Source organism: Mus caroli, unplaced genomic scaffold (assembly GCF_978045245.1).
Source record: "Mus caroli unplaced genomic scaffold, Mus_caroli_1 scaffold_17, whole genome shotgun sequence".
Classification (NCBI taxonomy): domain Eukaryota; kingdom Metazoa; phylum Chordata; class Mammalia; order Rodentia; family Muridae; genus Mus; species Mus caroli.
In genome coordinates, this window is record NW_028227272.1 from 71,084,996 (window position 1) to 71,112,406 (window position 27,411).

Genomic DNA, 27,411 nt, shown 5'->3' on the forward strand with positions numbered 1-27,411 from the left:
GTTATCTTCTCTCCCAGTTTCCCCTCCAGAAAACCCTATCCCATTCCTCCTTGCTTCTTTGAGAGTGCTCACCCACCCACCCACCCACTCCCACATCCCTGCCCTGGCATTCCTTTACACTCGGGCATTGACCCTGGACCAAGGGCCTCTCCTCCCATGGATGCCCAACAAGGCCATCGTCTGCTACATGTGTGGCTGGAGTTGAGAAAGCTCCCAGTGGGCTTCCTTTTGTTAGTACAGCTTTACCTTATATTCCTGAATAATTCCATTCTGGTGGTCAGCTGGTGGAGGATCCCAGGAAACACTAATGCTTGTGCTGTTGTGACTTCCAACTGTCAGCACAGTGACAGACTGGGGAGGGGCACTTGGGGCTGCAAAGGAAATAGATTGATGTAAACACTAATTTATGGTATGTGCAAGCTTACTGGTCATGAAAATAAAGACAAGACTTTTAAGGTTCTGCCTTCCAGTTGTCCAGCATCTGCACATAGTATTTAACAAGTGACAATCTGTTGAAAACAGGCTTTAAGCTCAGTGCATATTTTAAAGTGGAAGCAGCGAGTGGGAGTATTATATACTCAATTACAAACTAAACATATTGCATTCTTAAGATGTTTTCCTGTGTTAGACAGTGTGTTGCTAGTTTTAAATCTTTCTAATGACTCTAGGAACTGGAAAAAAACTCTCCTCTCAGATTTGAATAAGGAGGCCATACTTACTACGATTAAACAAGAAGTCAGAATTTAAGCCCAGGGTGTTGGAATCTAGAAGTTATGAGTTTTTCCACTAATACTTTCTAATGACTGAGTTTCTAGAAGAATATATAAAACCACTTGAATCAAAATATTCTTAAATGATTTATCCAAAAATGCAAACAAGAACTCTTTCTAGAGGCTGGCTTTTTTGTATTGTTTCAGATATTTTCTTTACTAAGTAAAAACAGAAATGAAATTATAAATCTCACCAATAAATAAAACAATGCTTTTCTTTCCATGCTGGGAAAAATAATTGACTATTAAGAACCGGCTTATAATTTAAGATGTAAAACATATTTCATGTGGTAGGGTAAGGGATTTTTGCTAATAAAATGGAGACAGGCTCCTGTTGGGTCAGATGTGAAATGGGGAATTTTGTGATTTCCAACAGCCATTCCTTGTCTTTATAGTTTCTCCTATAACTAATTACAACCATGCTGAGAAGAGTGAGAAGCAGGTTCTGAATGTAGATTGCAGGCTGCCCCTTTCAGGGATTCCCAGAGCTAGGAAACACTAATTGTGCAGAACTCAGCCATCCCCAGTGAACATCTTAATGTAACTCAATAATAGAAAGAGAAACTTTGGAATACTGAGATACCACTAAAACTCCATCTAGAGAGTTAAAGCAAAGAATTGTGGACCACTAAATGCTTTCTTTAAAAAAAAAAAAAAACTGTCAATGCCTTCATAACTTCACTATTCATGCTCTTTATAAATAACTGAAAATACATTTCAAAGACCGGCTAAGGGGCTGTCCCATATTTGGTAAATTAATCACAGAGTATTTCATTGATATGACAGTTGGATTGAGATATAAGACAGAGAGCGACAGCTGCTAACGCAATTTGCTCCTTCCTGTCCCTTCACACGACAGTGCCTCTCCAAAAAGTAGCACTCTGACATAAATCTGACCACTCGTCTACCAGCTTTGCAGTTATTAAGTAGTAGGCTGCAATGAAAGCTAACACTCGGAAGCCAAGCTTCCCTTCTTGTTGGCTAAACGGGAGAACTCCGAGCCTGCTCCCTGACAGGTCAATTATTCCAGTACTCAGTTTCTTTCTCCAGATCTGAAAGAATGCGAATCACTGTTCATTGCTCTCAGACTCAGTCCAGCTGAGTCCATTTGTTACATTTACCAGGCCACAGAAATGTGGACCAAATACTAAAAAAAATTCTGTTCCACAAAAAAAAAAAAAAGTCTACTGCAGTGAAACTGGTTTTGGGAACAAGGCTTAAAATTATCTTAAGTTATAATTATTCGCCCCATTTACTGGTGGAACAAGTTTGCAGTGTAGGGGAAGTTTAATAGAGCATAAACATAATTGGAAATGTTAGTATTATTTTGTTTTTAAATATCTTAAAAGTAGTATATTTTCAAATGTATTCACTTCTGTCTATGTTGATATATCTCATTTCAAATCAACATGAAGTTAATATTTTTATTGTGCATCAACATCAGCCTGTTGGTATTTGTAGCATGTTTACAAAAGGTTGTTTCACTTGACAGAAAATGTTTTCAGGGTAAAACCTCTTTTTTTTTTTTTTAAATTAGATATTTTCTTTGTTTATAAATGAACCCACACACCTATGGTCACTTGATCTTTGACAAGGGAGCTAAAACCATCCAGTGGAAAAAAGACAGCATTTTCAACAAATGGTGCTGGCACAACTGGAGGTTATCATGTAGAAGAATGCGAATTGATCCATTCTTATCTCCTTGTACAAAGCTCAAGTCCAACCATTTTACTTCTTTTTTCTTTCTTTCTGAGAGTATTAGAAGAAAATTACACTCCTGGATTCACTAATATATGATCCTTTTATGGTCTTCCAATTAGTATAAACAGGAAGTATAAAATAATCTGTCTTAAATACAAGGTTCTTTTAACTAGAGACCAGTACTGACCTTCCTCAGTGGTTCGGACTGTTTTCGATTCACTGTCCATTCCTTGGAACTCATTAAAATACGGCCGGACTTTAATTTCGTAAGTCACCCCCTTTTTCAAATTCACAAGGACAGCACTCCTCTCAGTCGGGACTTTGGCGTCTAGATTCTGCCACACAGTTGAGGCTTGGAGTCCCGAAGTCTGACGGTACATCACTCTGTAGCCCTGAATAAACTGGGGTTGTCGGTCCACCTGCAAAATGGCATAGGATCATTCAAAGAAACAAGGAAGACATCACTGAGTCCTTTGCCCCTCTCTGACCTCTTCATGGTCATTTGAGTTAATGACAAGGTCTTCTTATTCACGCCTGCCTCAAATAATATCCTTCAATGGCATGCATATATTATTATTTTAAAATCTTTCAAAAGTGATGAGCACGCCAATTATGTCCACATCTCAAAATGACTCACAATGTCTAAGCTGGAGTTTTGTTTCACATTGGTTTTATATTCCTCTGCACTAAACAGTTCTTAGTTTCCTGATAATATATGTAACATAATATATGTAACATCTGGTAACATCATTTCCTTACTATCTTCTCATTCAGAAGCTTTTGATGTTATTCTTACTGATAGGTGCCAAGAACCTTACTGACTTCTGCGTAGGTAAAAGGGCAATGGAGGAAGGCTCCTTAGTCTTCCATGTGGAAGGGGGACGTTAGCTAATAATTACTCAATCGTCAAGATACAACCACAATCAAGCAACTGCGACTGTAACACATTGGGACATAGAAAGTCTAGAAGGAGCAGGATGTTGAGTTAGAGTACAGACAATCTCCCTGAAGTCACAACTTCTGTGATCTGAATGAAGGAGGAATGTTTACTGGCCTGTGTATGGCTAAGCCAGAGGCGAGAGCACAGCTATGAAGCCCCATTATGTTTTAAAGAGTATAAAAGTTCTTAGCTCTCAGCCATGTTCAATTCAAAGCACATCATTGTAGCAAGCTCTCCCCTCTACTCTTTCCATCCTGCATGTTTTGACAACTTCCACATCTTTCCCTATATTACACAGCGGCGATACTTTAAACAAGAAGTCTGAGCTTTTGGATCTGAGAGATTATTAAGATGTTCTTTTCACTCTTTGAGGCCTGGGTGACAGCTCAGTTGGAAAACTGCTGTCCTTGAACGCTTGAAAAACAGACTTACAGTGTCGAACCTACATTGAAACAACAACAAAAGCGCAGTTGTGAGGATGTTAACCTGTATGGAGGAGGTGAGGCCACAGACTACTGGCCAGCCAGCACATCCTCTTTGACAAATCCCAGCTCATTGACAGATGCTAAATTGTGCTAAGAGTGGTGTGAGGAGAGTACCAACTGCTGCACATGCATGTGACTGCTGCCTTCCCTCCCCACTCTCAAAATAACCCAAAGTTTTCTAAGTTTTGTTTGTTCATTTTGTTTTTTAAAGAGAAGTATTTTTCAGAGTGTTATTAGTTCTTTGAAATTGTCATAATATTAGCTGTTTGGATAATATTAGCTGCTCCTCCAAACCTTCCTGGATTCTCCTTGCTTTGCTTCCCACCCAACACTATGAACATTTTTGTAAAAAAAAGAAAAAAGAAAAGAAAAGAAAAAGAAAAAAAATCCTTCTAAAAGACATGTTTGTACTGTCCAAATATTCTTGCATGTATAGCCTTCTACTGAAGAGTGGTCAACTTATCAGTGGCTATGTACATTCATTTTAATAACCCTTTCTTTTTCAGCTGCTAGGAATTATCAAGAACTCCACAGTTTGGAGTGGGATTGTGTACCCAGTTCTGCCTCTAAGCTGATATTTGTTTCAACCTGGGCATGCACAGGGCTTGAAGAATCTGTGTCTACTGCTGCTCTTTTCAGAGGTTTTAATGTTCCTTCAGTTACAGAAGTAAGTGGCTTTTAGGTTTTAGCAGTCATAACAAAAAGAATGTCAAATCATTTTCCTGGTTTGCCTTGCTTTATCAATGCATGATTTGAACATAACCTCCTATAGCTGCTTCTTCAATCAATCCCCCATACCACGGCTTAGTCACCCTATGCTGAGGAGCTAGAAGCCAGCCATTCCACTGTCAAAGTGTAAAATTTAGTGAAAAATAAATGAAATGACCTCATTTCAAGGCAGTTGTGGAAAAATAAAGAAAGTATATGAGTTTTTACTAGGGCTTAAAGAATTCAATTATCTGCATGCTATAAACAAAAGGCTTTTCTTTTATAAAGTAACCTGTAATCTTATGTGTTCAGTTGTAGTGTTATGTCTTTTTGAGAGAAAGCTACCAATTGAGGAATAATAAGATTGCATTAGTATTTTCATGAAGAAATGAAAAAACCTGCAAAACTTCAATTAAAATGGATAGAACAAAGGAATTTTCTTTCTCTTTAGAATGCCCCTGCTAGAAGCATTGTTGAACATGCATGTGTGTCTTACAAGCAAATCTTAGGGTGATAGATGAGTCTCAAAAAATAGAAATTCCTTTTCCTCTTGACAGATTTTAACCCACAAAGATTCTCAGGCATTAGAGGCATCCATTATGAGGCTGTATCAATAAAAATTAAGGTCTAACAAGGAGGCTCATGCACAGTCATAGAATGCTCATTCATGCTACCAATTTGTGACTGTAACAAACTGGTGTGATTTTTGAAAAGCAGAAGTTGCTCTGACATAAAATGAGGCACCCAAAGAACAAAAACTAAATTCATGAGAATCAAAGAGAATTGCATTTCATCAAAACTGACAGAGTTTAAAAAACAATCCTTGCCACATATGTTAAAGCAACATTAAGCTTACGTTTTATAAACTTGTCTGAGTTCCCTTTAAGTGAATTTATATACCGAAAGAAAGGCATAACTCACAATAATAGCTTGTTAATACTGAAAGAAACAAGCTGTGTTTTTAAGAAGAACATTAAGCAGCTGTTTGGAGATGAAGGGAGTCTGTAAATCAGGGCAAATTGGTTTTATCCATGTTTGGATTTCATTAATTAAGTGTGTTAGGTACTTTTATGAAGCTAATGTTTACTACACAGCGTTGCTCGCTCACTCCAGTGAGCACAGCCATCAACTGGTAGATAGTAATGGTCTACTTAATAACAAGAGTTCAAGTTAATTTTGTGTGGTTGGGAGGCACTGCTTAGGGGGAGGGAAAATGTTATTACAGGTGAAAGCAAAGAGGAATTTGCTGAAATCTGACCTTACAAACTGAAGATCACTGAGCAAATAAAGGCTCTATACCACCCTATGCTAGCTCAGCCTGCCAGCTGACCATTCCCAAGTTATGTCTTCTGCTGGTTACCAACTTTATTAATAAGCAGATTAGAAGATAGGTGTTCTTAAATTTAGTATTTACTCTAATTAATGTCTAGTCACAATTTTGGGGGGTTTAAATCCCTAAGTAAAAGACAATAGAAATTATGATATTAATAATGCCTCTGTCTTAAGGACTAAGTAGAGAGACCTAGAATTCTCATCTCCAGTCCTGGAGCCTGATTTGATTTTTACCATTACCTGTTTAACTTTCTGAACCTGGGGATATTTACTTGCTCCAGATACCAGGAGTCACTGGGCTCAAAACAGTGAACCATGCACTTAAGTGAACGGACCCTGCAGTCTCTGGTGTGGAGATGAGAATTTACAAGGCATTTAAATATGCATTCACAGGGCATCTTTGTTAGAAAAAAAAGACATACTGAAAAAATAAGGGAGAGGGAGCTTTCAAATTAATAAGCTATGTCCACTGTCTACAGCTTCAGTTTTAAAAATAGAAGAGAATAAAAGCCTCTATCTGAATAGAAAATCCCAAAGTTTTCTTGGGTGAGTCAGTTGCTAAATGCCATATCTTTGTACCAGAGCGGTTCTAAAACTGACTTTGAAAAAGCACTCTCTGCAGGCCAAGTGTTCTGGCCCTAAGCACGGGTCTCTAAGTACTTCTGCCCCAGAATCACACCACTACCACCATAAAATCTTTTTTTTTTTTTTTAAAGCAAGTTTTGCTACTGCAGCACAGTTTTTACAGTTAGTTTTCATTACATTAACAGTCGTTTTTAGCAAATAGCCAGTGATAGTTATTTGGCTCTAACTTTAGTCTTAGGTCAGGTTTAGGAGGTGAATGTTTTTGCTTCTGGTTTTGTTTTTGTTTTTGTTTGTTTGTTTTTCAGTGCACAAGTCCTGTGCATGTCCCGATTGACACCTGGAAGCCATTGTGACCCACTTCAGATGGTCTTAACACCAAACAGGGACTGAAATATTCTGTCCCACACATCCTAACTGATAATAAAATAATATGAGTGGAATAATCTAAGTACACAACCTGTCTATACTTGTGTTCTTTTATAAAAAATTGTCATTTGATAAAATAAATAATATTTAAATATGAATTTAATGGCTCCTCTTCTTAGATATGCTACTGCTAACTCCTCAATCTCAGTGTATATTAAACTCATGCTATAAGGGGAGTCTTTTGTTGTTAGCTTAGTGTCTAATATACTTAAATACCTTATTGACTAAATTTTTTTGGTGCGTATAATATGTTATAGCATTTATCAGTGTGTCATATTTCTCAACTGGATTTTTGCCCCTACATACAGTGGCTCTCAAAATCTGCAATAGACTCTGTACTGAAAATTCCCTTTGAACTGTATGTGTGCAAAGTAATTAAAACTGGGAGAGAACCCCGAACAATATTTTTATTGTCATATATACCTCATATACTTTCACCAACTGATTGATAAAAATATATACTCAGCCAGGCCTGGTGGCACACGCCTTTAATCCCAGCACTCGGGAGGCAGAGGCAGGTGGATTTCTGAGTTCGAGGCCAGCCTGGTCTAAAAAGTGAGTTCCAGGACAGCCAAGACTACATACACAGAGAAACCCTGTCTCGAAAAAACCATATATATATATACTCAACCTGTTTAGTTGAGAGTTGATGTAAAGTGTGATAGAATTGTTTCTCTACCATGACCTGAATGATGTCAAGACATAAGAATTGGTGTAGTTTACTTACTTACTTAGCTACTTCCAAAACAATGACCACAGGTACATACAGTAAAATATATCTTAACTACTAATTAAAAAATGAAAGTTGGAATCATACCAAGTGTGCCAGAATGGTTACAACCTTCAATATAGAAAATCTTAAGTGTTGATGAATGGGAGAGAAATAGAAAATATTTGGAAGAAAGAAGTCAGCCCACCACGACTATATTAGTTAGAATAGATGAACATTTAGAAAACATTTAGCAAGCTCAATAAAATATTAATTGTCATGTTAACACACTGATAACAATCCATGGGAATATACCAAAGGTAAATGAAAATGCCCACATTCAAAAATTATCTACAAATTGTTGTGGAAATATTATGCATAGTAGCTAAGAAAATGAAATATTTCAAAGGTTTACCAAGTAAAGATATAAAAAGCATATATGGACTCTGTATAAAACAAATTATTATTTATGACTACTTCACCTAGAAAGGGTAGACGAGTGGATTTTTTATATGTGTACACTGCAAGACATTACATGCCGATGATTACTGTGACATGAATGCAACTCAAACATTTTTTTCTGGATGAATGAAGCAAGATACAAAAGTGATTGCTGTGATTTCCTACACAGCACCACTCCAGCCAAGGAATCTAGAGCAACGTGGCATTTATTGGATGACTTGGGATGAGGATGGGTTCAGGAGGGAATGATTACAAATGGCCACAGGGTTTCATTCTGGGATGACTTTACCACTGCAAATTTTGACTTTGGTGATAATCTCAGAACACTCATCATGCTAAAAGCATTTATTCACTTGATCCCTGTAACTTTCGCATGTTAACTGCAGCTCAGTAAGTCTTCTGGAAGTCAGGACATGAAGGTTAGACTTCTATTTCAACGTACTTTTTACTTATTACTCTTCATACAGGTTTACCTGTTGAATACTTTACTCTGTTTTCATCAAGTACCTTGAACTGAAAAGGTGTTTTTAAATTTTGTTTTAGGTTTGTTTGCCCTTTTTTTCCTACAAAAATTCCAAATAGATTTGTTGCTATACATGAAGCCTAATATGTTCTATAAAAACTTACCGTCCATGTGACTTGAACAGTTGTAGGTGTCAGGACAACTGGATTATGGAGACGAACAACAACATCACCTAACTCCTTCTGCACCTGTCTGTGGTCCACTCCTTGTGCTGGGGGGCTGATATCTGTAGTGAAAGGAGAAGACCACTCCTAATTTCAAAATTCATTAGTAACTTCCTGTGCATTTGATATCATCCTATGTAAAACTAATTGCCAGATGGATATAAATATGTCATGATATAAAACAACTTGGCATATAAATATAAACACATTATGTATATAAAAATAAGCAGATGTGTGTATATGTATTCCATGATGGTATGACACAATTTGTTATATGTATCTTCATTAAAATTTTCTATTCAAGATTCTTTGTAACTCTTCAGCCTCACATAGAAGGAAGAGGATCATTAGATTCTGAGTTAGACTAGAGACTGTACCCTACTTCTTGTCCAGAAAGATTATTTCTATATAGATGATGAGGCACTGAAGTATTTTCCAAGTTGTAAGCTAAGATCTTAAATTGAAAAGTTAAAAGGCTTTTTTTTTTAATAAAAATGCCACACATATGCCAAAAGATCACTTGAACCAACACATTTCCATGTCAAGGTAAAGTTTCACCAAAACTATTTGATTTAAAGAAAGTTGTCCAATTCTAAATGTTTTCAAAATTAATTTCTTCTGCTCTTTCTTCAGTTTGTATTGCAACATTCTTACAGGATTTAGAGGTCTATATCTTAACTGTGATTTCATTGTGCTAATTTTAACTAGGATATAAGTAATGAGGAGCAACATAATGTCATTTTCTTTCATGTCCACTTTTTCCATTCTTGACCTAAGCAGCAAAGTAAAATGTGAATTGTTTTAGAGCAAAATGGTCCTTTATCTGAATACTATCCACCTTTGCTGATGTCTACAGGTCCTAATGTGATATCATCCACCTACAAGTATTTAGGAGGTTTAATGAAGAAAATGATTTTCAAAGTAAGTGGTTATTAAAGGAATTGAAAACTCAGACCTTGAAGGCCAATGTGTTCTTTGAAATGAAGTGCTCTGTAGGATTTCCAAACAGCTGAATGTGTGACACCACAAATAAGTCTGACATTCAGATACAACACATGAGTTCTCCTATGAAATACCTGTTACAAGACTGTAGGTCATCAGATCTGTGAAATTTCTCAGGTGGAACAAGCCAGATTTGTCTCTGTCTTTATCTCTGTCTCCCTCCCTCCCCCTATACTACACACACACACACACACACACACACACACACACAATTCATTAATCCATTCATCTCTGTTGACCTTTTCACTGAGTCGTAGATTCTGAGTCAATATTTCATGCCTGGCACAGTTACTCAGGATCATGAAGGTATGTGAGACTGCATCACAAAGGAACTCCTCTCAACCTTGTTCTTTCTCTACCTCGAACTGCAGCTGTACACACAACAATGACTGCTATCCCCACAGGTATAGCTAACATACAGTCTAAAATTTCTTGACTGTAAAAAAAAATCGTATATCTCTTCCATTTCACACTCAGTCATTTAATTGACTCCTTCAATCCAGACACATTAAAAGTGGTCGCATAGGGAGGAGATAAAATGTAACTACTCTCAGGTCTTCCAAGTCTTTGTTGTGCTTTCTCTCTCTCTGGAGACAGGTTCTTTACCTACATACCCTTCATCATCATGGAAAATTAAACACACTATGGCGGAGAGAACAAAAGCGGAGTACCATCCCCTCCTCCCTCAACTGTCATCGTGTCAGCCACGCTCCCATCACGTGGCAACTTTATTTGACTTCATTCCTTTACCGCACCCTTCTCTGTGATAATGGCATGCTAGTCACTACCCCTGAACTACATTGTAATTATAATAATATTTTATGGCTGCATGGTGCCTTTCATAGCATAAAAATACTACTTGAATTATATATCTTTCAAAAGCTCTTGCAAATAAGAAATAATTAATCCTTTCTCTAGAACCCTGTGGGGAGTAGATTGTAACAAACAAAGAAGGTCCCATTTTCTATTGTAGTATTCGTTCTATTACTAGTAGGGAAGGAAAGGATAATATAGCATTCTGTATCAAACCTGCATAGCAGTGACTTCTGTGTCATGACTTCTAAACGCTCCCCTACTCCTGCCTATAGTAAAGGACAGGTTATAGAAAAGGTGGAGATAAAAATTTCCATTCATTTTATATTCTATTTTATGGTGGCATGTTAGTCAGAAGAATCACCTATGCCAAGAAGAAGGACTTATTTATTCTTTTCTGAAATAAATATCGTTTGAAATAACCAAATGTTTTATATATACATATATACATATGTATATATATATATACACTGTGTATATATAATATAATTATATATATATGTTTTTGTATGTATATATGTATGTATATACACACACACCTACACAGACACACACACACACATACACACACACACACACACACAGTAGTGGTTGTTAAGCATCAGTGCTGTACAATATAGAAGCCATAGTAACTCAATTCAGGGCTCTGACCTCCTCTTGTCTTTAGATTTAAGCCTGAACATGTGTCTCTAACAGATTTATGGTCAGTGGTACTCATATTCAAAATCCACACTGGGAGATCCACTATCCTGGGTGGATTGAGGAATGACACACAAAAACAGAAAAATAATTCTGACAATGATGTCTGGGCATCTATTTTTCAAGGGTTTATTATTTTTTCTATTGTGTAAAAAGAGGGGGAAACTTTTTTTTTTCATTCAGAGATTCTCATTCTCTACACACGTACCTAACTATTTGTTTGCTTTACCTACAAACTAGCTTTAGTACTCTCAAAGCATACCTCATAGCAAGGCAGTCTGAAAACATTTTCTTCCATTGGCAACATTCAGAGTATCATGTACAGTCTGCCTTTACACATTTGTTTTGCTCATGCAATGCTCAAGTTTTAAGTTGATATGCACTACCAAAGCCAGCAATTTATCACAGCTGCCGAAATTACCTTGCGTGCGTACAGGATCCGACATAGGGCTTGGATCACTGAGACCTTGCGGGTTGATCGCTCTGACCATAAACAAGTAGATTGTGTTTGGCCTCAGCCCCCTTACTGTATAGAGAGTTGTCTTAACATGGTTTGCCACTGTCTGCCAGCTATTGCTCACCGATTGGCTGAAATAAGAACAGAAACTGATTTAACCGAAAGGATTTAACAATATCAAATGGTATTGAGTGTCAATGACAAGGGTCAATGGCTGAAATATTAAACAGACGAACACAAATGCACAGCACTTGAAGTGTTCAGCCCAATAATGAAACGTTTGGATGAGTTCAGTTTATTCAACAACAAAGCCGAGCCCACCTAAACGAAGGGCCATGCACCACAAAATTAAACTCAGCCCAGGAGATGGGACCGCACTTGCTAAATGCACAGCAGCCCACTAAATGAATACCTGTAAAAGGAACAGAGCCAAAAATCACAACATCAAGTCTGTACAATAAATATGGTCCTCACAAATGCATATGTATATACCTTGAAAAGAATTAACCTGCAGAAAGAATAAATGGGCTACAGAGTAATTTATGCCAATATATTTTCCTGTAACAAGGTGTGTTTTCGTTTGCATCAATTCCGCATGCAATTTTATAATAGAGCCTTCTAAAACTACATATCTGTAAAAGAAGAGAGGAAGCATGTAATGAATATTTTCCCCTTGGTTACATTTTTAATAGAAATTTACATTACTCAGTATTGTGATCTCTCATCTCTAAATGATGAAGTAACTCAGATTCTGTGTGGGGAACCTTTCACAACTGGCTACAAATGGATGCTATTTTAGAAAGCTGTATCTAAGGTCAAATGCAATTTTCCTAAAACTAATTTTAAAGCAGGGTGTGTGGGGGGGTGCTTTTAGGGCTTTGTATTTTTTAGCATCAAAATGTGCTTAGACATCAAGCATTAAGAGTAATGAAAATTATTATTTTAATATTTGAAAGCATGTAGCTATCATACACTTGAATATGGAGCAGGACAACTTTACATAGTAAGTGAATATTTGTCCTGATGCTGATAAAACAAAGTGGCTGTCTTTCGAACTGTGAAACATCAAAGCAAACCACAATGAAACTGAATGTAAAACTATAGCACACACACTTTCCCATTTGTGATTAATCATGTTTGGATCGAAAGCGTAATAAAATTCAATGATTTATGAAGTACACCTTTGGACTCATGACGATGTTTCCATATAGCACATTGAAATAAATATCTTTTCATTCAACAACTATAATAAGCACATGGAGCTGATTTCTTAACTAGCTTTCAACTCCCTGCTTAAATATCTAATATATTTATTCAAGAATACAGAAACAAAAAAATATTAGAATTATTTTACATGTGCACTCTAATTATTAGGATCAAATATTCCCAAATCTAGTGTGCCAATATACATTGGATATCTTTAATAAATGTATATGTCCAGTTATTGTGGATTCTGTTTGGGTATAATGTCCCAATGTGATAGATATAGACATGGCGTTTAACTCAGCTCTGAAGAAAAATAAGATTATGAATTCATCAGAAAATGGATGATGTGGAAAGTATACTTTTAAGCAAGATTACTCAAACTGAGAAAAAAATAGCCTGTGTGTTCTCCCTCAAGTATGGAGCCTATACACACATATACATATGTATATATGAAAAACATTTTATATATATATATATATATATATATATATATTTATATGTGTGTGTGTTTGTGTGTATGAGATACTTAAAACATTTGAAGGTGTCTGAAAGAGTACAAAAATAAATGGTGAGAAAGCACAGAGTATAGGCAAAAGAAAATGTGTCACAATATGAATATACAGGAAAAAGATGGAGCACTTACGTTATAAAATACCTCTTTATAAAGATAGCAATAGACAATGAATTTTATTTTTAATCTTGTTATTAACTTATGTCTCATTCTGAATAGTGAAAAGTAAGTGGACATTCTTAATGACCCTGAACTTGTCCTGAACATAACACAGCAGGTTGGCTCAGGTGAGATTGGAGGATTCAGTAGCTAAGACAAAAATCTAATGGAGAAATGAAACAGGAATTGCCTCATACCTGAAAGCCTCAATGATATATGCACTTGCAGGAAGAACTCCAGGTGTACCTGGCTGCCAGGATAAGGTGACACTGTTCTTAGAAACATCAGTGACCTGAGGTTTGGATGGTGGCCCCGGGAGGTCATTTATATCATAATTTTTACTGATTGTTGCTCCAGATTCTGTAGACAACAGACAGAGAAAACTTTGTTCCTGATTATGTAAGCAGACAATAAGGCTCGAGAGAAGGAAACATTAAAGAAATTGACTTGACAGTGTGCAATTCATCTTCATAAATCAGACGGTGGTAAGCTATTAGCTGGTTTTCCTATGTGGTAATAAATGTAGACTTTTTATGCATAATCAGCATAATCACTGGCATTTCAGAAGAAATCAAGCAACAAGGTTTTGAGGTGCAATGCATGGAATTCCCCAGACACCATGTTATGTGCCAACTAATGTGTGAATTCAAAATTGACTTAAATGTGACTTAGATTTACATCCAATGCATGCAAAATCTTGATCCACAATTAGATTGTTATTTAAATATAACTCTTACTAAGAACTCACCTGTTACATCCAGCACTGCACTCCAGGAAGTCTCCCCACTGGAACTTGTAGCCACACAAGTATAAGTGCCAGTATCAGATATCTAGCACACATGGAAAGAAAGAATTCATGTGACCAATATTTAACAACTCAGTCTTCAGCAGGAGTTAGAGTCAATCGTGTGTGTGTGTGTGTATGTGTGTGTGTGTGTGTGCACGCGCTCCACGTGTACATGTGTGGTTTAAGCAACCTTTTGTTATAACAGTTATTAAACGGTTTTTAAAATTACATTTCTGCAACTAAAAGTTATTTATCTCATAAGGTTTATTTATTAAGTTTTCCTGTGTCCACTGTAATATTTACCTTTTAAGTTTATTTTCTTGTGGGATTCCATTGTGTCACTGTCAGATATAAATGATCTAACTTAGAATTCATGTAGAATTCTACACATGCATACTATGCTTTGCAAATGCAAGGCTGGCTTTTCTGTCTCAGAGAAAGTATATTTCAATAGATACAAGTACCTAGGACTAAACAGACAATGAGACAGCCATACCTCTGAGACTCCTAACGTATTTTAAAAGAATATTCTTTTATACACACACACACATAATTTAAAATTTAAGGAATACATTCTCTAGTTATAAGTAAAAAACAATCGATAACAAAGTGGTATCTCAATAGCAAAGTGGTGGTTTCATCTCAAGACAAAAATACTAAGTGAGGTTGGTCAGGTGGTTGCCCATCTTCTTGATTAGTTTCACCTCCTTATCCAGGACCAGCGCAGACTGGCGCACCCCAGGGATCTCTGGGCGAGATCTCAAGCATGACTAGGAGGTCTCTGTGCCTTCCAAGGGGCTCCCCCTCTACTCTGCACCAGCCTGCCTTGGGACCTCCACCTGAATGAACCTCTCAAGCCACTAGGCAGCTTTGTCACCGCCCTGGAGCCTCTGTCAAGTCTTGGACCAAGTAAAAATAAAGCTTTTTGAGACAGAAAAAAAAACTAAGTGAAAAATAACAACAAATCAAAACAAAATCAAAACTACAACAAGAAGAAAACAATGCATATGGAGCCTTGTCATTTTGAAATGAACACAATCAAAATGAGCCAAAGTCTAGATCTTTTTTAAAACATCCAAATTCATTGATCATTTAAAATGTCTTTGTTGCTCATCAAGAACAGTCAAGGACTTTGAGAATAGTTGAAGATATGATCAAGAAAGTTGTCTTTAACAGCTGTAAAAGTAAAAAAAAAATCTTGACAAAAAGCCTGAATATTAAAACTTAAAATACAAGGGTCCTCATAATACCCAGGTTTTAGAAGCTTGCAGTACCAACATTTATTGCTAATAACTTGGTGGGGTAGGAAAATTAAATGTGAGCAAAAGCCAAAGAAAAGAGATTAAGGCAAACAAAAGACGAAGAATTTAAGTTCTGTGATGAGCATGAGTCTGTTCACGAGATATGGAAGATTATGAAATATTATATCTTCCATTTCAAAATTTATCCATGACTCAGTCTTATAATTGATTCCTAGATAAATCATTAGTACATGAAGATACTGCCATGCTACCACTTTAATTGATTTTAAATGTCATAATATATTTAGCTAAAGGTTGAAATTGCTCTAGCATGCCAGTCTTTTCCATACTATCTCTGTACAATTGTCTTCTATCTTACAGGGATGATAGGAGTCGCCATTGTGGAATAAGCCATCCTTTGAAATGTGGTCGCAAGTGCATTATAATCATTAGGAATCTCTGCATTTAAGAAGCATCACTCACAAGCTAAATATAATGAGCTGAGGTTGGATTTTAATGGGATGTTCATTTGAATATGGGCTGTGAATGTGTTAAAGAATTTGCATTTTATTATAGCTGTTGAACTAAAATGTAGCACTTGTTATTCTGTGTAAAAAGAAAGTCTGTAGGTAATGCGTCTTAACTACATCCCCCTGTCATTGTGTGGAGATATGGGCCTGACATTAGCTGTGGTAGGTAGGTTTTAATGAGTGCTGGAATATTCAACTTCTCAAAAGATACAGATTCAGATACCAATTAACTGGACTAGGAGAACTTAGCATCCATCATGATATTTTGTTCTTTTGCCTTATGCACTGAAGAAAGAAATCACGAGACACAAAAGATTCTGACCTATAGGAAACCTCTCTACTACACCAGTGAAGTGGTAAAGCCTGTCTTAATCCCCCCCCTTAACAGCAGCCATTGTACAGAAAAAGAACAATGTGTGCAATTTGGAACCGATCAAAGCCAAATAGCTTCTGAGTCTCACTTTTGTGTTGCTATGAGCACCATCATCATGTTCTTTTTCTGTGCGCTTTAACTTTAGATAGGACGTTTTCTGATCAAGAGGGCTTCACTTTCCTCTCCTTATCCTGTCTTTCATCCTTGACCAATTTCTTTAAGAGGAAATGAATAGGTTATCACACTCTGTCACCCCCTTTCTCTTCGGATAGTTTGCTACAAACAATTCTCCTGGGGATGGCATCTTAGAGATGTAACTCAAAGACCTGTGCAAGGAGTCAAAGCTTGTTTGACATCATCAAGCATCTACCTTTAATTACTTCTCTCTAGCACTCCCAGTGATCTCAACTATCCACACACACACAAGTCTTTTAATGCAACAATACAGTGAAAAAGCATTAACCTTCGTGGCCCAAGTCTTTCTTTATCTCAGAAAGAGGTTAAAATATTTATGGAAGGAGAGCTCATATGAATTTTTTAAAATAACTTCCATTTTGTTAAAAGAAAATTAGTTTTAAATTCATGATGAATTTAAAAACATATATCAAGGAGATTCCATATTAATGTATTTTCCTTTGACAGAACTTGGTGAAATTTTTCACCTAGAAGAATTTAATTTATTGTTATTAAAGTTAATATTAAATATAGATCTGTTAAAGTTTATCTATTATTCTCCTTTTTATACAAATATATGCATAGTACACTGATACATTACATATAGATGTGCAATTGTGAATATGTTCCATGTTAAGAAAAGAATCATCTTTCATTGGATAATGTGCAGCAAGATATTTCACCTTTTGCTCTTGCTTTTTAACATAAAAATTCAAGAATCAGTAAATTTGTATCACATTCATTCCTTTATTTATTTATTATTTATTATTTATTTATTTATTTATTTATTTATTTATTTATTTATTTATTAAATGTATACGTGTGTCAAGGTTCTTGTGAGAGGTCTTAGGAAGATTACAAGCATAAGTTCTCACCTCTTGTATATGGGTCTTAGGAACTGAACTCAGGTCATCAGGCTTGGGAGCAGGTATTTTCACCCACCACGACATCTCACTTGCTGGCTTTCCTTGTTATATTGTTTGTTTGTCTGCTTGTTTTTCTTCATCTTGGCTTCCCGTTTTTGCCCAAGTGCCAAACCGTACTAATTGTTCTTCCACTCAATAATTTTTAATGTTTTTATATTGTATCATATTAGCTATCACAATTCTGGCTTTCATCCCCAGCACTTTGATTATTTTAGAATGTTCTTCTCTAGTGTCACACCTGCTAGCTGTGGCAGTGCAGGTGGCTGTACTCTACATGGTTAAGTGACTGGACTATGCTGGCAGGGGACAGGTAACCCTCAGAATGCCAGCTCCCAGGTTCCCACTTTTTATGCAATCCTTCATCTCTCTAACATGGAGATGAAACCTTTAGACTTGTTCTGGCCAATAGCATGTTTGAAGGTGACAGATATCATGTCTGAGATTTAGCATCAAGGACCTGAAATGCTCAATTTCATTGGCAGCTTTCTTGCTGACCTTGATGATTTGGAATACCTAGGTAACAAGAGCTTAGAGGCTACCACCAGCCCAATCTCAGAATAAGGTGGGTCATTAATCTATCTTTCAGTAAAGGCTAGGTAACCAGCTGTCACACCACATTGCTCAGAAGGAAATCAATCCCCCCTCTGATTCTGGCAAACTCCTAGCCCTAATTGACAAACACAGCATTACAACCATTGTAGCAGAAACTGTAGCTAACTCATACCATCAATTCCATTTTTAACAGGAATTATATGAAACTGTGTGTTGCTTTAAACCACTGAATTTTTTAAATATAAGGTTGTTAGATGTTAGTAGAAAATTAGTGAAACATTTAGAATCACAGACTTTTTGGAGTCACCTTTGATGTAGATCCAAATTATCTTCCTTGGAGGAACTGTCGATCTTATTCATGTTCATTCACTTAAAACACGAGTGAATCGTTCTCATCGATAGATGAATATGTAAAATTTGTAGCAACCTAACTAAAAATCTAAGGGCATTGCTAACTATCTGCACATGCCTCCATTAACACAGTTTCATCCTGTTATTCTTGGTTGAGCCAGTTTACCCATAGAACTACACAGTCTTCCTTCGTAGAGTGAAACTAGAAGCATTTCTTGTTCGCCAATGAGTTTAGTTGCCTGCTACGATCCATAACTTTCTATTCAAGATTTCTATTTAAAGAATTGGAGTCAATAAGCATTTCCTTCGCATCCAAGAACACTGGAGTTGGATTCCCAAGACCAAATTACAATAAGGACAATAGTCTTTCCCATGATTTCAGTTACCAATTGTTGAACCAAGAAAAAGCATGATCTTTCATACGATGCTGATGTCAGACTTTTTTTCCAATACACTGTATAAGTTTTCCTTAGGGAAATACTGTTGATAGGATAGACTCAACAACAACCCAAATACTACGTACCCGTAAATTCTTAATCTGCAGTGTTCCTTGGTCTTGGATCGTGGCTCTTGGATCTCTCCCCAGAAAAGTAAAGCCCTCCTTTAGCCAGCTAATTACAGGTAGAGGCTCACCAGTGGCTTTACATTTCAGCAATGCTGTACCGTCTACTGCAAGTGTTTGGTTTATTGGTCCTTGCAAGATTATGGGTGGAGGTCTATCTGTCAAAACTAAAAGGCAAACACATATTCAGAAAATCTAGACTTCCATGACATTCAGTCATCTTGATATATTTACAATGAAAAGTAAGATTAAATACACAAAGTTCTTTACTATCTATCTTTACTATCTTTACTAACTTACTTTGCCTTTTCAATATCTATAGTCTTTTCCAACTATATACATTAAACATACCTATGCTGCACTCAGAACATATCATTGTTTTAATTTATTCTGCATTCATTATAATTAAAATGATTTGGGGATAAATTTTGACATTTTAGAAAGGTTGAGTTGAATTGAAAAGCTTAGTCACATTGAAATTAAAATAAAAATATTGGTAGCTTCTTCAAGCTGCCAGTCATAAATTGTTCATTTTTTTATGCATATACATACATATTTAAAATAACCCTATGGGATATATTGATTGTAAAGCTAAACTTCATCTTTGCTTTTTGTTATAAATACCTATCATAGAAGCTGCTGAATGCTATGTTTACATAAGCTTATGTGTTTTGTGGATGATAAAACATTAGACCTTAAATAATTTAAATACAAAATCATGACACTGGGTCTCCAAACTATAGTCATGACATTTGATCGAGTTTATTGAGTTAACACACACAGCTAAACAGAGTGAATTAGCCAACCAGAATGCTTGGTGTAACCAAATTCAGTTTTCATCTATAATCAGTATAAATATTCAGCATAATTTTACAATGTTCTATCACAGTGTGCTCTTTTGCTTATGGAACACCATCCTGTAGCATAATATATATTGTTTTTAGAAATATTGTAAATGGTTTAAGAAACATATTAATGTCTGACATTATATAAATGGTTGGTAGAAAAAGAGAAATAGTTTAATATTGTGTTTACTTTAGAATTCACCAGATTATCTCCAAGTCAAACTGATAAGCCCAAGTTAAAAAAAAAAAGACATTTAAGAGGAAATGACTATAGTAGGAAAGACAAGAAGGGTTTTCTTTAATTGTTAAATGTTTGTATTCTTTAAATTTATATTGTACATGTAAATATGCATATATATACACACACATGTAATTACTATATGAGCAAACACTAGTATATCTTATTTAAATCATACTGAATGTACTCTGCATGTCAGTATATGATAAAAATTAGTTTAAGCTGATCTAGAATTTAGTCCATAGGTCCTTGCATATGGGGACAACTCTGACTTCTGCTCCAGGAGAATCTCTTAAGTCGGTTCCTACAAAACACAATTATCTGTGCATCAGAATCTACAATGTCAACCTCCTGTTTTAGAAATGTTATTAAACTTAGAAGTAAGTAAAATAACTTAATGGGATAAGGCTGTATAGCATTATAAAAATTACAACATATCTGGAGAAATTAAAGCTTAACAGAAAGTTTTGGGGGTTTTCAAATTAAACTCAATGCACAAAACATTATAAATAATGCTACAATTAAGGAAGAAAGTGGACCTTCATTACATTCTAAACTGTGTGTATCAAGTTTTAAATGCAGCATATCGGTTCCAAGTCAAATAGCTATGCAGAATTCCAGTAATTTCTTATAACCTGCTTTTATTGTCCTATCTCTGACATCATTAGACACAACCAAAGGTCAACTAATTAGAATTTCCCCTTCTTTCCCCCCTACTACCTAAATAAATAGCTCATTGCCTTGAATGACTCTGATCAATAAAGTAATTGAAAATCTCCTGGCTAGCAGAAATTCAGTCTCAGGGAAGTTATGGCTGAAAGGTGACCACAGGTTTGCATGACACTGGAGTCAAAGGTTAAATGAACATTTAGGGTTTTCAGTGATCTGTGAACACCTCTGTGGTCTTCGCTAACTGCATGTTAGAAATCCTTAATAAACCATTCCGATAAGACCACAGTGTGCTGTTTATTTTCAACATAAAGTGTGAAATAGATTCCACTTCTATATGTTTTTTGAGTTTTATTGACTCTATCCATAGAATGGCCATTACATTATTGTTTTAATTTTGACAAAAAGTTGGAGAAACAAAAAAAGGAAATGAACTTTTCTCATTAGTAATATTTTTATACATATTTAAAATAAGAATATATTGAATACTTTGGTCCAAATATCTTATTTTTAAAGCTTACATGTTTAGGCATTTTCCCTGGTATAAGACTCGAGAACTTTACTAATGTTAATCATTATCTTTTATTCTGTGAAAGAATTATGGATGTTAGAGGACCAAAGCTCTTGCCAACTAGGGAAGAAACCTTTTGTCATCCTTAGTAACCCTTGAATGGGCTTCTTCAATTGCATGGCAGGAAATTCTCTGCAGCACCAGCAGGTGCAGTCCAGTCTCTTAACATCTCCGTCGACAGTGTCTGTCTGGCCCTGTACCATTCCTGTGCTAAATTGGGCCTCACCATGCACATATATTAAACATTGCCTTTTAATCCACATGTGAATCCGGATATAGAGGAAAGCAAAGTAAGTCTCACCACTTCAAAAAACGAAAGAAAGAAAGAAAGAGAGAGAGAGAGAGAGAGAGAGAGAGAGAGAGAGAGAGAGAGAAAGAAAATCTGATAGTATAAAGATCAAAGGCCCTGTATCTCAGAAACTTAGTCTTAACACGGGGAAAAAAACTCAAAAAGAAGGAGGAAAGCTCTGAAAAATGAAACAAAATTAAGATTTTTTAAAATTTAAGTCATTAAAAAGTGCAGAAAAATTCCTTTTCACAGCTCATACACTATCTAACCCCTCCCACCCAAGCTGTCAAGTACAATAAATGAACTTCTAGTAAAAAGAAAATCAGCAGACCCTTTTCAACTTCCAGCAGAAACTAAAATTCAAGGTACATATGTGCAAGCAAAAAAAATAATAATAATTTTAGCATCATTACTCCTTTAGAATGCATTTAATTAATTTAACTTAGTGAATGTATAATTAAAGTTGGAAGAATGTCATAACGTGATTAGCTAACTTAAATCTCATTTCTGTCTCACTGATGATATTTAAAGATGCTATTTTCTACTCCTCTAGGCAGATAAAAGTATTAATATCCATCAGAATCAGTCATTCCAAGGAAATACTTAGTGAAAACAGAGATCATATTTGTAAATAGGAGAGATATCATTTGTTTAAAATAATGCACCCCGATAAATTTAATGATCTAAATAGCCATCTTCGATGTTCTTTTTCTTAGGGGCAATGAGTGGTATGAAAAAATCAGAAAGAATTAGAAACTATTAACCATTGTTGATCTATTTATGTAAATGTAATATATTTTCTAGTGAAAATGTATATATAGGCATTGAGGCAATTTTTTTCAGCAAATCAAATATTCTCCCCAAACCTGAAATAAAATAATAAACTAATAATAATAAATAAATTAAATAATATAAAATAATAATGATAAAACTAATGCTTTTCCTGAGGATAACCGAGCAATGACATCTCACCGTCAGTAACTTCCAGCTGTGCTTTAGCTAAAATGCTTCCTGCCACGGTTAGGGCCTGGCAGATGTAGTAACCCGCATCTGAACGCTGGATGTTGGTGATGGTGAGGTCCCCCGTGGGCGACACTGAACATCGGCTGTTAGGCTGCTGAGGTTGATTCGGGAAAAGTAGGTTCTGTGGAAAAGCAACAACAACAGCAAACAGTCTCTTCAGTGTTTGTCCCTCAGCAAGCAAAGTTTCATTAACAACTATAACCATTATGGGAATATGGCTGGAAGAATCAAATGTGTATATTTAAAACCACATGGTTCTGCAATGTCTATATGTTCCACAGAGGGTTTGACTGGGAAATATTTTCCAAGTCATAAATTGTGGGCTACAGAGTAACCGTGTTCTAGCTGGAGGAACCACCATCTGCAGTTCTCAAAATTAGGACTTTCAAATTTAAATTTGGATGTGAACATAATTCGTGGAGTTTTATAGACACACGGATCTGCACGATATTGACTGAATTGGGATCATTAACATAACTTTATATCAACTATCTACTCCTTAGTGTTTGCTAGTTATGTATTTCAGCTTTGAAATTTAGTTTCCGCCTCTTTAAAATAAGCGGGCAGTATACTACTCATGTGACCTAGTTCCCAGGCATTTAAAGCTGTTGACTGTAATGCTAAGAACAGAGGAACCTTATACAGTAACAAATGACGTCACATATCATTGTTGTTGCCCCATTTGAATATGTTAGGACAAGTTCCAAATAGTGTATATACTGTAGACTGACCAAGGAGAAGGAGGCTTCTCCTTCTATTTTTTCCTTAGTCAGATAGCAGCTTCCATTAAGAGATATGAAAAAAATGCTACAATTTAAGCAAAGGTAAGACAATTCTTTAAAATAAATAAAGGCTGCCCCATGGCTCTGAAAGTGTGCAGGTAACCTCTACAACCTTCAAAGTATTACTTTCTTTTAAAAATAGTTTCCTACACACTTCATTAATGCCTGTCACACAACTACTACAGCCCAATCACAAAGCCTTAAAGTTCCTCTATCAGAACTGGATCATTCATCTGGATGACCTGTGCTGTTTTACTGTTGTTCAATTAAGAAAAAACATGTGGATACAATAAATCATACTGAGGTATGTTTCTAGCTGCACTATAAATAAGGACATATCAATTTTTATGTTGTATTTACTTACAAAAAAAAGCAGTAGAACCCCCTGGGATCTGTTTTGCAATATGGTAATTAATTTTCCAAGTTTGTAATTAAACAATTTCAATAAGTTGAAATCAGGAGGTAATAACATTCAATTAAAGGCACAAGACACATTTTCACCTTAAAATATTTTTACCCTTGAAGTAATGCCAGTGGACGAGGATAAAATAGGGTATTAACACTTTTCAATTACGCTAAATGACTTTAATCCGGCAAATGATGTCCTACTTTAATTAGAAGCTCTTCTCTTTATTGCGACATGATGGATGTCCACTTTATGAGATTCAAGTGAGACACTATAAGCCCACTTTACATAAACATTACCATGCTATTAAATGCTGTCTAAAAGGAGCAATGTTTGCTAGCATGACAGGAATATAATTTCAAAATGCTATTGCCCCTCTCAGAAAGTCACATTACTCTATAATGCTAGGCATTTTCATATACTAGAAAGATAATTTGAGAACAAACTGAATCTCCTGTGGAATCCAAATATATTACAGTTATAAAACATCTGAAAGAGAAGGGTCTAAATTTTAAGGGCAATTGAAAATGATACAATAACTCAAAGTGCACACTTTCCTGCAATTAGCCATTAGAATACTAATTTACATTGCACTAATCCATCAGATGGCCTAATTCTCCCCGGGATCTCTTCCTCTACAAGGTAATGTCATTCCACTTTCTAAATGATTCGTTGACATGGAAGGTGGCATTTGATTGACTTTAACCCATCATCTATATTCCCAGGTTGTATGGCACAGGCAAAAGAAATGGATTACAAGTGAAGCCCAAGAACTCTGCAGAGCTCTCAAAGTGTTTGAACACCATGTTAGTCCTAATTGGCATTATCAGCATGTATTGAGGAATGTGGGTCATTAACTTCAGGGTTTGGTCTCTTTCCGCTGATGGACAGAGACAGATTGCCGTACAAGTTGAATACTGAAAGCAGGAAGACTGAACTTTTGTGATAATATCTATATTCATTGGAGGAAAATTGACAGTCTGTTCAGAATTTCACTACTATTCTTAATCTCTCATGCTCTCAACTCCCCTAGAGGAGATAATGGTGAAAGAAATAATATTATATCTAACACTGTAAGCAAACCAACACACATAACATCAAACATTATGTATTATTATGTATTAATATCTTGGGAATATTATTTCACTTTGTCAGGCAATATGGAGTGATGCTTAAAATCTAATAATTACTATTCAATATCATCTATTATTATGTTAGATATCCTCTGTTCACAGAACTAGAGCATCAATGTTCATTTTAATTTGTATACTTTTAGAGCTATCTATACTATGGATATTATTTGTATATGCATGAATTTATCTTAACCAACAGCTATCTTTAACTATTGAAAAGACTTGATTCTTTTATACCATGTGTTATAATTCTATTTGAAATAAACCTTTTCAGTGAAGAGTCAAAAAAGTCCTGAGGAGAAATTCATCTCTTTCAAAGTCTTCAGAAGATGTGTCCATATCAACTCTTCACATTTAGATAACTTCTCTTATCCACACCCTTCAAAAAAAATCACCAGAAGTTGGAGTGGCAAGTAACTATTTGAGAAAGAAGACTGAGTGCTTCTCTTTTGAGAAATGAATGCCTTCTTGAGTTATTTATAGAACCTTCAGAATGAACAGACAGCTCATTTTAAGAGGGATGTTGAGACATGTTCTTAGTCTAGGTTTCTTAACGTCTCATCTGCTTCAAGCTGGAAATTTGTATTGGCTCAACCTAGAAGCTAAGCACTTGAGAAAATTAATGTGTCCAGTTGAGTTTTCCAAAAGACTTTGAGAAATGATTTTGCCCAGAAGGATCACAGCAAAAACAAGATAGTTGTTTCCTGTGTAAAATGTGTTGTTTCCTGTCTAATTTTATTATGAAGAAATCCAGAGGGGGGAAAAAAGGAAGAATGGAATTCCACCATTATTAAATGAATGTGTGCTTAAGTTTGTTCTCTTTTTATACTGCCCAGGCAGAGGGTTGAAATTATATTCTACGGCAACTAATACTGAAGTTTTAAAATGCTGTTTGATCTCTTTTATACTAAGAAATATTCTAGTTATTTTATATGTGAGACTTCATTTAATCATACTATGCCACTAGATGCAAGAAAGCAACATGGCCATTGCTGTCAGAAATTTTCAATATCTTTGTTAATTGGGGTTTGAACTATTTTATTTTTATTTTATGTTAGATACAGAATTTTAAAAAACCCATTAAATAAAGAATCTGTGTTGGAACACTTGACATCCAGTTATTTTACAATCATTTCTTTCTCAGAAATAACACACAGTGAGCATTGATAGAAGCAGAAGACAGGTACTGCGGGTCATTGAGGGAGAAGTTCAGAGATGTCAGAAAAGCAGTCATGACCCCACTCACCTGGCTGCCTTCTTTCTGCCAAAATACAGCTGGCTGTGGGTTTCCTTTAGTTTCACAGGGGAATGTCACTGTCCGGCCTTGAGCAACGATCTGATCTCTTGGCCTAACCACAAACTGTGGAGGAGCTAGAATTTGAAAGGAAAAGGCAGAGTAAACATCAACCTTTGACAACAATGAAAAAGATATCAACGAGAAAATCTGGCCCTCGGTGGCTGGCCCAGCATTGGAGCCAGAGCAAGGCTAGGTCACCTTACTTACTTTAGTGGATTTCTCACAATACAAAGGAAAAGAAAGAACAAATTCTCCAAGATACAGGAAGAAATGAGGTTATTAGCAGACATACTTGAAATACTGCGCATTAGCATCCTGTGTCTTAGCACTTGCTTAGTAAAATAGATGTCTCATAATTCTAAAATTCATCAGACAACATGTCACTGCCAATTTGGCACTATGTTTTGAATAGGTCACCATGAAAGACTCCAGTATCATAAGCAACTATCTTCTTCCTCAAAAGTCAATGTATTTGCATGCACAAAGTTCTTTACAATGTTTTCAGGATATTTATGAGATCCTGAAGTCACAATAAAGTTTAAATTTTATCCTCATTTTTATCAAACATCTGAATATTCAAGGCTTGATGCATCCCAAACACAGGAGAGAGGAAAACTACATACAAAGGTTACTAAGAATATAAACACATGAATTGAAGCAGTTTATTCCTGCTGAATAACTTTATTTCAGTAAGCAGTAAACAGACAATTAGTACATTCTATTGGGCACTATAATGTTGGAAATGTGGAGCTCAGGAGGTTCACAGACTTGTGAAAAAGTAAACTTAAAACATAATAATGGTAACCCTAAAACATAAGAATGACGATATAAACAAAACACACCCAACAATCATGACGAATGTGGTGAGTTCAGAGAGGGCCTTTCAAAACACCACAGAAGACCACTGCAGTTATCCTGCACGTAGCATATGGGATGAGAATTAAGAGGGAAAATCTCCTGTATGCTGGTAGCTTTGAAAATTCTCTGGATGGGAGGAGAGGCCCTTGGTC

At 35.8% G+C, this 27,411-nt stretch overlaps 1 protein-coding gene across 12 annotated transcripts in view; it reads right to left on the minus strand.

The window, feature by feature from the left end:
* Robo2 (roundabout guidance receptor 2) overlaps window positions 1–27,411 on the minus strand; it is a 1,540,028-nt gene that overhangs the window by 72,755 nt on the left and 1,439,862 nt on the right. For all 12 annotated transcript variants that reach the window (XM_085832480.1, XM_085832479.1, XM_029470224.2 and 9 more), the window contains 9 exons: window positions 26,351–26,475; window positions 22,733–22,904; window positions 19,110–19,315; window positions 14,401–14,482; window positions 13,850–14,012; window positions 11,741–11,907; window positions 8,746–8,867; window positions 2,659–2,890; window positions 247–371 (listed from right to left, as the gene is read on the minus strand). In XM_085832480.1, coding sequence (XP_085688606.1) covers window positions 247–371; window positions 2,659–2,890; window positions 8,746–8,867; window positions 11,741–11,907; window positions 13,850–14,012; window positions 14,401–14,482; window positions 19,110–19,315; window positions 22,733–22,904; window positions 26,351–26,475 — 1,394 coding nt within the window. The remainder of the gene's footprint in view (window positions 1–246; window positions 372–2,658; window positions 2,891–8,745; window positions 8,868–11,740; window positions 11,908–13,849; window positions 14,013–14,400; window positions 14,483–19,109; window positions 19,316–22,732; window positions 22,905–26,350; window positions 26,476–27,411) is intronic.